Genomic DNA, 10,250 nt, shown 5'->3' with positions numbered 1-10,250 from the left:
CGCCCATTTCAAATCTTTGGAGAGAAATCTTTGAGTGAGTTTGAGAGCTGCGGTTTTTGTGCTTCATCTTCAAATCTCTCTTGCTCTTCTTCATTCAAGCTTTGGTACTACATCGAGTTCTTTGTGGATTCATTACTCTTGGAGCTTCTAGCTCCTAGACGACTAGGTGTCTCTTGTGAGTCTCCAAATCTTGTGGAAGACCACAAGAAAGTTTGTATTACCCGCTCGTTTGAGCAAAGATTAGTGTGTGAGCTTGACTTTTGTGGTCGGCAAAGGGAGGATTAGGGTTGAAAGAGACCCGACTCTTTGTGGGCGCCTCAACGAGGAAGTAGGACACCTTGGTGGTGTGACCGAACCTCGGGATAAATCTTGTGTCTCTTGTGTTCTTGTTCATTGTGCTTATACATGTTCTTCGTTCTCTCACCATTCCGTGAAAGATTTGTTTATATCTTTTTGGTGTGTGAATTTTGAGAAGTGTCCTTCTCAGATCTACTACTTTGAACCTTGTGGATCATTTAAAACATCTTATTTTCAAAGTTAACTGGCTAAATTTCGAGATCAATTCAATTTTACCCAGTTTGCTTCTAGTTTTTGTTGAAAAAGTTTTAACTTGCCTATTCACCCCCCTCTAGGCAACTTTCACTCTTATTCCTTTGATATATAGATTTAGGGGTTTGGCTCCACCTCCCGCGCCTTATCCGGGCCGTCCTTTTTTCTCTTCTCTCTTTTTCCTTGATAAATATTTAATCGATTTCTATGTGGTGTTCACGCAAGGATCATTGGAGAGGAATCACAAAGAGGGTCATCTCATCCCAGGTTCATGTATTTGGCCACCCTGCATCCAATTATTTTTCTCGTTTCTTTATATTTTTATTTTACTTTTTCCTGTTGTTTGGATTTAAGTTTGTACTGATGTGTGCTCCTAATTTACTGTCATACTTAAAAATGTTTGATTTTTTCTATTTAGGATTTTAGGGAGAGTATGGAGAAAGAAGTCTCGCATGCATTGTTAACTAATTGGTCTTGCATGCATTGTTAACCATTAGAGGTATTTACTTTTACCAGCATTTGTGTTGTGATAGCTATTTTTAGCCTAATGTTTCAGGTCAAAGGGCCATACTTCATAGCTATTTTCCCCTCAATGTTTCAAGTTAAAGGGCCTAAGAGTATTGGAGCACTCTATGTTACCTGCTAGGCGCCAACTATTCAAAATTTACTCTAGGGTAGTAGATAATTTTCCTTGTCGAGTTTTATTTTGGTATATGTAACTTTGTAATTAGGCCTAAGCGTATTGGAGCACTCTAAGTTAACAGGTGCTTGAAGCTGATGATGAAATTATATAGCTTGGATGAATAAACCTTTGTTGTAGTGGCATAAGGAGTTTCGAAACGGCAAGGAATTGTAAATTTGAATATTTTTCAGTGAGATGTTGAAGTTGATAATATATGTGTTTTCGTTTTTAATCTTTGTGCACTAATATTTTGTATAAAGTAGTTTGTTCACCGTTGAAACGTACGAGCACATACCTAGTTTAATAAAAAAGGGGAGGAAGCAGTCCAGCCGGGTAGGCCGCATTAAGGCCCAGTTGGTCGAGCAGCCCACCAGGCAGCACGTTTCCTAGGGCAAGTGCAGGCCACCGCTGAGATTTTGTGCTTAAGAAAGCAGAGGAGCAAGCGTACAGGGAGTTGGCTTCCTGGCGGCGGTGCTCTGCAGATGGTTGAAGGCTCGCCCGAGATCCATGGCGCCCCCGGTGCAACCGCTCCTCGAGCTCGGCTCCATAAGTATGGTGTCTTGCCCCTGTTTAGCAGATCGCCAAACATTGCCAGCCCTATGCTTCTCTATGCTGCTTGTTGTTCCATTCTCCTCAATCCATTAGGTCCCTAGTGTTCCTGTGGTTAATCGCTGGTGGTGATTGGAAGCTGGTAGAGGTGGTGTTGTTATTGTGCAGCAAGGTTCTCCTGTGCTCCGTTGATTTAACAGTGCGCCGGTTTGGTGCTTTGTCTGTTCTGATCTCTGTCCACCGTGGCCTGGTGCCTGGGCTCCCTGCTGCGTGGTGTTCGTCTTGGGCTGGTGCTGTAGACGTCTCTCACGGCCTCAGCAGCAGCTCTAGTGTCTCCGTCAACCTCTCGCTATGCAGGCCCGGACGTGGGCGGTGGAATTGGTTTTCTGGGACAGAACTTCGTGTTCGTTGAGCTGATCTTCCCACGTAGACAATCTACGTGTTGTGAGTTGTCTGTTGCTTCACTCTATTTATTGTTTAATTTTGTGCAATCTGCTAGTATTAAATACTTGGGTGTGATTGCACTATTATGGGTGGATTTGTTTGCTCAATGATAACAGCGGTGTAGTGAGACAACGTGACAGTCTGGGTTTTAGTGTGTTGTTAATTTCAGCATCAAGTACTTATTTGTGCCTAATTATATCTTTATTAGCTGAGGCTGTTTTCCTGTGTTAAATTTTGTTATTTTATTTAGTACACAGCTCCTTACTATTAATATTTATACTTGATTATTAGGCTTATTATATCTGATCTAAAACCCTGATTTGATAAGATAGGACTGTCACGTTAGTCAAGGATCTCTGATCACTATTTAGCGTTGGAGGGCTGTTTATTATAGCAACCCGCTATTTTGAGAGCAATATAAAAAGATAAACAATAATGTTTATATGATTAATCTGCCTTCTTCATCTACAAGCCATGTTTAATTTACAAATGGACCTGAGTAGCTATTTTTCATGTTTTCGTTTATTGAAATTGTTACTGTTCGTTGCTGTTATAATTACATATGACATTCATCCGAGTTATATGCATGTTTTATTCGGAATTAAAATATTTAATTTATTTAAATATGATGGAAGCATGTTATTTATTTCTCTAATTTTACAACATATAATCGTTTGGGATCGAATTAGAAAGTAAACAATCATGTTATCTTGAATATAAATTTGGTGGCTCTCATTCAACCTCTTGTCCTTCTCGCCTGCCTCATCCTTGAAGGGTGCAGGACGGACGGGACGCTCGGGGTACGTGCGTACGACACCGGCCACTTCCAAGAAAAAGGAAACTGCTCGGCCGGGGGAGCACGGCTTCAATTGCTTTGACCGATGTCGACGACGAGAGGGGGTCGGGGGTTGGTCTAAGCGGGAGGTGGACGAAGACAACGTACCGCTGTCTCCATTACTCTAATCTAATGCAGGAATGCTCACGAGGAAGTCGCCGTCACGAGCAGACGAGCTGAGGAAAACGAGCTCGGCAACTCTACAACTCCTTTTTTTTTGTTGGTTTTCTATATACCGCATGGGTTCTAGGAAGGTTCCTCGCTCCTTGTTCTTGGAGTGGACATTGGAGTCTGGAGGCAAACACCGTGATACTGATACTGGCATACTGCAGCGTGTGACAAGGCGAGCTCTGCTCCCGTCAAGCCACGCACGAGGACTCGAGGAGGCATTAGCTAGCTGCAAGCGGCTGGCTCACCGGTGACGGTGAGAGAAACCGTGAAGCAAACCAAAGCAAGGCAATGCCGGACCTTCGTGCAAGGTCAGGTGAGTGATTGACGACATTGACAGGCTTGAAAGGCCGGTTCGTCTCATCCGCTGGCCGCCGGCTGCGCCCGCTGTCCCCCTTCGCTCCTCTTCTCATGGGTCTCCCTAAAACCCTTCCTAACCCTGAATAATAAAAAAAAAACTTCATGTCCCTCCTCGCGAATGGTACAGTGTGGTATTGTGCTACTATCGCGAATTCCTCAATCAGGTCAAGCCTCTTCCTTCCTCGAATCCATGTCATCTTTGACGAATCCAAGCACTAGGAATCTAGGATCTTGCTTGGTCTCGGAGTTGGAGGCGGCTCTAATTCCTCCGCCCGATCCTCGGTTCGGTCCAACCACACACCTCCGCTGTCAGTCCCTACTGCTATTCTCTCCTTCACTCCTCGCCGAAACTGCCACGCAGGAGCACGAGGACCTCGTGAGCCCAAGCTTGAACGCTCGTTTACTTTTCGAGGTTGGTGCGGTTCTCGCAGCTGCTGATGCCGCCGCCGCCGCTTTGTTTAAGCAGCAAACCACCGCACCTGCTGTTTCTTCTCGGTCCGCTTTGATCAATCGCCTCCCTTTCTTTCTCGGTGATCGCCTTTTCCTGAGATTGAAATTTTATTTGTCGGTGGTCCGGCACTTTGGCTCCGTCTCCGTGGCCGGCCGAACAGGCGGCAGACGCAGGCAGCAGCAGCAGCAGGCGCTGGTGGTGGCGCTGGCCGTTGGCGTTGGCGTTGTGAACAAGAAATTCCTCGGGTTTCACGCGGCTCCCGTCGCTTTGGCGTTTTGGTCCCTTCCTTTTCTTCCTTTCCGCTAGTTTTCTGGTGACGGGGGGTTTTTGCGCTCTGGTTCGTGTTGGGTTTATAGGACGGCACGGCACCAGCTGAGTTCGCTTCCCCATCCCCATCCCCATCCCGCTCCCGCTTGCTCCGTGCCGTGGTCTCCGAGATCGGGGTTCCTTTCCTTGCCGATTTGATCCGCCCAGCTGGAAAACGAAAATCGCTGATGGGTTTTGGAAGGAAAGTTGTCATTTCTTGGTGAGGTTTCCGTTTCTGGATCGACTAGCTGATCGATCGTAGTATCGTACTAGCCACCATGGCGTCGTCGTGCATCCCGGCCGGCGGCATCCGGCTGCCGGACCTGGATATGGTCAAGACCGCACCGCCGCCGGCGCCGCACCGCCCGGCGGCGTCCTCCACGCTCTCGGAGGCGTCCCACTCGTCCCCAGCCTCCTCCTCGTCGGTGGCGTCGCTGTCGCTCAAGCGCCCGCGCACGCGCACGCCGCGGAAGCGGCCCAGCCAGACGTACAACGAGGCGGCGGCGTTGCTCGCGTCCATGTACCCCTCCGTATTCCCCGTCGCCAGGGGCTGGGGGGCCCCCGAGGCGGCGCCACCCCGCCTCCTCGGCCTCGCCTCCGCGCTTGGCGACGACCCGTCCTGCTCCGACCTCCTCCCTCCGTTCCCCGTTCCCGGAGGCCACGCCGCCTTCCTCCTCCGCGACCTGCCGCCGCCGCCGCCGCAGAGCCCTGCCGGCGTCGCCAAGAGCTGCCCGTCGCCCGCGGCCGTCAGCAGCGTCTTCAGCGAGTTCCGCGACCCGGCACCGTCCCCTGCAACCCCTGACGATGCTGCTGCGGCACCTGACGAGCCCGGAGAGCTCCACTTCGACGTTGACGACGGTTTCGACGCTGACTCTATTCTGTGCGGCGTCGACCAGAGCGCGGCCGAGGGCATCGACGGCATCATGGGTAAGCTCTCTATGGAAAACAGCGGGACGTCCGTGTCAAGCTCAAGCGTCAACTCCAACCTGCCCATATCCAAGATACACCCTTACCTCAGGAACCTTATGGTCCTCGGGCTGAGCTTCCGGCACGATCAGAATATCTTCAACCAAGCGCTCAAGCGCCATAGCGTCGATCATGAATGGTGGATGTGCCCTGCCATACCTGTAAAAGACATTACCCCTGCGCCGCCACCTTCAGTAGCAATGTCGAAAGTGACAGACAAGAAGACTAAGAAGTCACTGGGGACAATGTACGAGGAGGGGGTTCCTGAGTCTGTCAATGGCGACGCTGGAACTTTGGCACTGCCAGAGACAGGATTGGGGCTGAGCTTGAACACTGACGGGGTGCTCAAGGCGTGGTGCGGCAGAGGCTCTGTGTTCGCTGATAGCAATGGCTCTGACTTGCCGTTGTCTTCTGCTCATGTGGTAGTAAGTATTTCCATCTTATCTCGATATAAAAAGTTTTCCATTCCAGTTAAAAATTGAAAAATGGCTAGAGTTGTTAGAACCCTGAACTATACTTGGTCTTAGTTCATATCATCTGATAAAGAGTATTTGTTTCATTTCAGTAGAAGCACAGAACATCTGTTGTTTTATATAAGCAATGATAAGAAATCCTGGTCCGCATTACTTCATTTCAGTCGCTTTACATTCCTTGTCTGTGGCAAATTTCTTCCAGAAGAAAATCTGTGTCTGAATTTTGCTGATATGACAGAAATATAATATGGTGGGATTTTTTTTTATCTCCACCGAAACTTTACTTTACTGGCTGAATGGGCCAGACAGAAGGAAATTCCAAATTGTAATTTTCCTTGAGTTGAACCATGATAAGAAACTCAGCCCTCATTATATCTTATTTGCAGTTTTAGAGTTCAATTGAAGTAGAAGAAATTCTCTTAGTTTGGTCATATTTGCTTTTGGGGAAAAAATCAAACCAAACAATTCAAACCATTGTAATTCACAGGCCCACAACTTCATGTTGGTGCAGCATTCAATTAAATCTCTCCACAAGAAGAAAGTCTCTAGTTTGTTCTTGAAGTTGGATATCTCCAAAGCCTTTGATTCAGTTTCTTGGGCTTTTTTGTCTGAAGTGCTTTCACATCTTGGTTTTGGTCCTGTGTGGCGAAGTATGATTTCAAATTTGCTGATCTCGTCCTCCACTCAGGTGCTTTTGAATGGGTCTCCTGGTATTCCTATTAAACACCGGAGAGGGCTTCGCCAGGGGGATCCTCTTTCTCCTATGTTGTTCGTCTTGGTTATGGATGTGCTCAACAGTTTATTCTTGCTGGCTGAAAACAGGGGGCTGCTGCATAGATTGGAGGGCGCTAATATTCGAAACAGGCTGTCCATTTATGCTGATGATGTAGTCCTTTTTGTTCAACCTGTTGAGGAAGATCTTCACTGCGTCAGAACAATTTTGGATTGCTTTGGCTCAGCTTCTGGGTTGGTGTCTAACTTGCAAAAAAGCTATGTCATTCCAATTAAGTGTAATCAGCAGGCGGTGCTGGTGGGCTGCAATATTCTTCAATGCTCTTCTTCTTCTTTCCCTTGCACTTATTTGGGATTGCCAATATCAGACAAGAAGCTCAGAAGGAATGATCTCATGGTTTGGGTCGACAAAATTGCTGATCGGCTTCCTAATTGGAAGGCCCGGCTGCTTAATCTGGCTGGCAGGACAGCTATAGTGCGCTTCGTGCTTTCGGCCATCCCGGTATACCTTCTCATTGCCATGAATATTCCCAAGTGGGTGATAAATTCTATAGATAAGATTCGAAGAGGATTTCTTTGGAAAGGAAGAAAGGAGGTAACTGGAGGTTGTTGTCTTGTCTCTTGGGATATAATTACAAGGCCTTTGTATCTTGGTGGCCTTGGGATTTCTAACTTACTTTACCAAAGCTGGGCGCTGCAGACTAAATGGTTATGGTTGGAAAAAACAGATCCAAATAGGCCTTGGGTTGGGCTGAATTTCCCTATTCAGCAGCATGTCAGGAGATTCTTTGCTTCTTCAATTATTACCTTGGTTGGAGACGGGTCTACTACTTTATTCTGGACAGATAGGTGGTTGGATGGGTCTTGTATCCAGGATCTTGCCCCTGATGTAGTTGCTTGTGTTGGGAAAAGGGCTAGTTCTTCCAGAACGGTGGCCCATGCTCTTGAGAACTGGCAGTGGGTCAGCGACTTAGAAACCCCTCTTAATTTGATTGGGTTGCAGCAGTACCTACAGCTTTGGGACACTTTAAGAGGAGTGGTGCTGACACAAGAGGCTGATAGACATGTGTGGATTCATTCTTCCTCTGGGCAGTTCTCTTCTAGATCATGCTATAAGGCTTTTTTCATGGGTTCGATTACCTTTGAACCTTGGAAGAGGTTATGGAAATCTTGGGCTCCACCCAAATGCAAATTCTTCCTATGGTTGGCAATAAGGAATAAATGTTGGACAGCTGATAGACTTCAGAAGAGAGGGCTGGATCATCCTGAGGTCTGTCCTCTATGTGATCAGGAGCCGGAGAATATCCAACATCTCCTTTGCAGTTGCATCTTTGCTAGACAATTTTGGCATTGCATTCTTGCACCGTTGGGGCTTGCTGATCTTTCTCCTGTTTCTATTGAGATATCTTTTGCTGAGTGGTGGAGGAAGGTGTGTAAGCAAGTGCACAAATCCAAAAGAAGAGGCATTAACAGCGTCATCATCTTGGGGGCTTGGTGTCTATGGATTCATCGTAATAAGGCAGTTTTTGAGGGTGTCAGTCCTTCCATAAGCAGAATTAAAAAAGTTTTCTTGGAAGAGTTAGAATGTTGGGGTCTAGCCGGTGCCAAGCATCTTGAGGGCTTAGGCCTAGGTGCTGCCATTATTAGGTCCAGGAATTTTCTGGGTGAGTAGTGCAGGTGTGTGTGGGGAGCCTGTTGTGGGCTTTGTACTTTGGTCCATTTTGGACCTTTTTCTTCTCTTAATATAATGATGCGCAGCTCTCCTGCGCGTTCAAGAAAAAAAAAAAAAAACTTCGTTTGAGGCCTCATATTGTAGTACCTTCAACCAGTGATCTGAAGTTGTGAAGTAAATGATTATTTGCATCTCTCTGGAATCTCAAGCAAATTTGCAGAAACACAAAACTGAATAGAGGATGGTTAAAAAAATGGTCTGGAAAAGAAAAAGTCGGAATGAAGAAACTATTGTTTCTTTAGCATCAAAACCTAAGAAACACACCTTATAATCCCTGTTGAAAAAAATGCTCATCCAACAACTAAATTTCAGAATTCTATGCATTATTTGTAGGACTTTATTTATTTAAGTAAACCTATCTGAGTGACTGAGCTTTCCTTACAGTTACCAGTTATTCTAACCATTTTAATGAGCCATAGCTATCTAGTACCACTTTTGCATCAAAAGACATGTAGGTACCCTAAGGCATGTATGCATGCTCAGTTCTATTGTTGGTAGAGTGGTTGGGCTCAAATTGGTGGTGCAAAAAGCTAGCGCAATGAACTCTAGCCAACCTGCCTTTCTGCACTTACATAGCGAAAATATTGGAGCGGCTGTGCTTTCGGAAAGAAAACCATTAGTTAAGGCTTTGCTGACCCTCATCATGTAGACATGTCAATGATCAATTGCTCTGCATTTTCCTAAAACCATCTCATTGTACTGCAAATGGTATATGGCTCCAGCCTACCCCAACTTGATGTCGTACATTGTATATGAACCTAGTTTTCTTCCATACTAAATTATTAATGTTAATAACGTGCATTACATCAACATGCTGAGGGACCAGTTATAATACAAGTATACAACCCTGCACGCATTCCGTTCATCCCTTGTGTTCACTTTAACCCGAAGAAACATGCTTCTTACCGGCAACTGTGGAACTTCCATCGCAGGTTAAACATGAAGACAGTGATAGTGATATCTTCCCAAAGAACGGTATCAGCGCTGTTATCAGGGAAGGCAACATTCTGAAGATGCAGCGCAAGCAGAAGCCGTGCGCTCCCCTCCCTTCTAATAAGCAGAGTCGGTACTACCGGCCTCGGGTCAAGGTGAGCACCAGAACTTCCCCCTTGAGCTGATGCTTTTCGCAGCGGCAAAACCGGCATGCATCTCATCTTTTGCACAGTCTCTGAAGGTGTCTGCTTCCGCTTTCACAGGGGAGGTTTGTCAGCAAGGCTTATTTCCTCCAGCAGCAGCAGGTATTGGAGAAGGAGAGCTAAAGAAAATGGGTCTTGCGGGCATTTCTGGGGCTTTACTCTTGCTCTCTAGGAGAAGCAGCAGAGCTTCTCAATTTTCATTTCTGCAGCGTTACAGCACGGCAGATGTAGAGATGCATGTAGAGTTGCATGTAAGTTGTGACCATGGTTTCCTTGCAACTTCTCTAGCTCCAGATGGCTTAATGGCCATGAAGTGATATCCCAACCAGTTAACTGAATCGTGTTCTCACTCTGTTTCTGCAAATCCTATTCTTTGTTTGCTGGGGTTCCGCCCCAGAGCTGTCATGTGAGTGAAGGCTGCAGCAGTACCAAAAAACTGAGAAGAGTTGACCTGCAAGCTTTTGCTGGTCTAATGATTCAAGTTGTGGAGGGGTTGGTGAGCTTGAGAGCACAAGGCATGTCGGCAACAAACTAGATACCTGTTTTGTTTTGTTTTTTTTTAAAAAAAAATGTAGACATGAGGCAATCCTATTTTCATCAGCCAACGGATGTATGAGTTTGAAACAGAACAAAGGTGCCCTTTGAATCAAAAGGACTTGTTTGGGAGCAGGGTAAGCCAACGGAAATGCACACGCGTTTGGGACAGAACAAGGATGAATCTCGAAGGATTCTGAGAATCCAGATAAAAATAATCCCACCGTTTTACCTTTGCGGCCTTGTTCGGTTCGGAGGAGGATTAAAGGGGTTTAAATCTTTTTCTAGTTAAATTTGAATAGGTCTTTTTCTAGTTAAATTTGAATAGCAGAG

At 46.3% G+C, this 10,250-nt stretch overlaps 1 protein-coding gene across 3 annotated transcripts; it reads left to right on the top strand.

The window, feature by feature from the left end:
• The first annotated feature begins 3,196 nt into the window (after positions 1–3,196).
• LOC100384273 (uncharacterized) lies at positions 3,197–9,784 on the top strand. 3 transcript variants are annotated; one of them, NM_001176838.2, is made up of 3 exons: positions 4,371–5,735; positions 9,180–9,335; positions 9,444–9,784. In NM_001176838.2, exons 1-3 carry the CDS (start codon positions 4,623–4,625, stop codon positions 9,504–9,506), a joined length of 1,332 nt encoding a protein of 443 aa, NP_001170309.2. In that variant the 5' UTR covers positions 4,371–4,622; the 3' UTR covers positions 9,507–9,784. The 3 variants fall into 3 exon arrangements, with proteins under 3 accessions (XP_020394706.1, NP_001170309.2, NP_001349268.1); XM_020539117.3 differs by lacking the exons at positions 9,180–9,335; positions 9,444–9,784 and adding an exon at positions 6,271–9,171 and having other exon boundaries at positions 3,197–5,735; NM_001362339.1 differs by lacking the exons at positions 9,180–9,335; positions 9,444–9,784 and adding an exon at positions 6,472–8,385.
• Positions 9,785–10,250: the final 466 nt, after the last annotated feature.

This window comes from Zea mays, chromosome 6, assembly GCF_902167145.1.
Source record: "Zea mays cultivar B73 chromosome 6, Zm-B73-REFERENCE-NAM-5.0, whole genome shotgun sequence".
NCBI classification, from domain to species: domain Eukaryota; kingdom Viridiplantae; phylum Streptophyta; class Magnoliopsida; order Poales; family Poaceae; genus Zea; species Zea mays.
The sequence above is the reverse complement of the archived record's forward strand: the minus strand, read 5'-3'. Positions and strand labels throughout refer to the sequence as shown.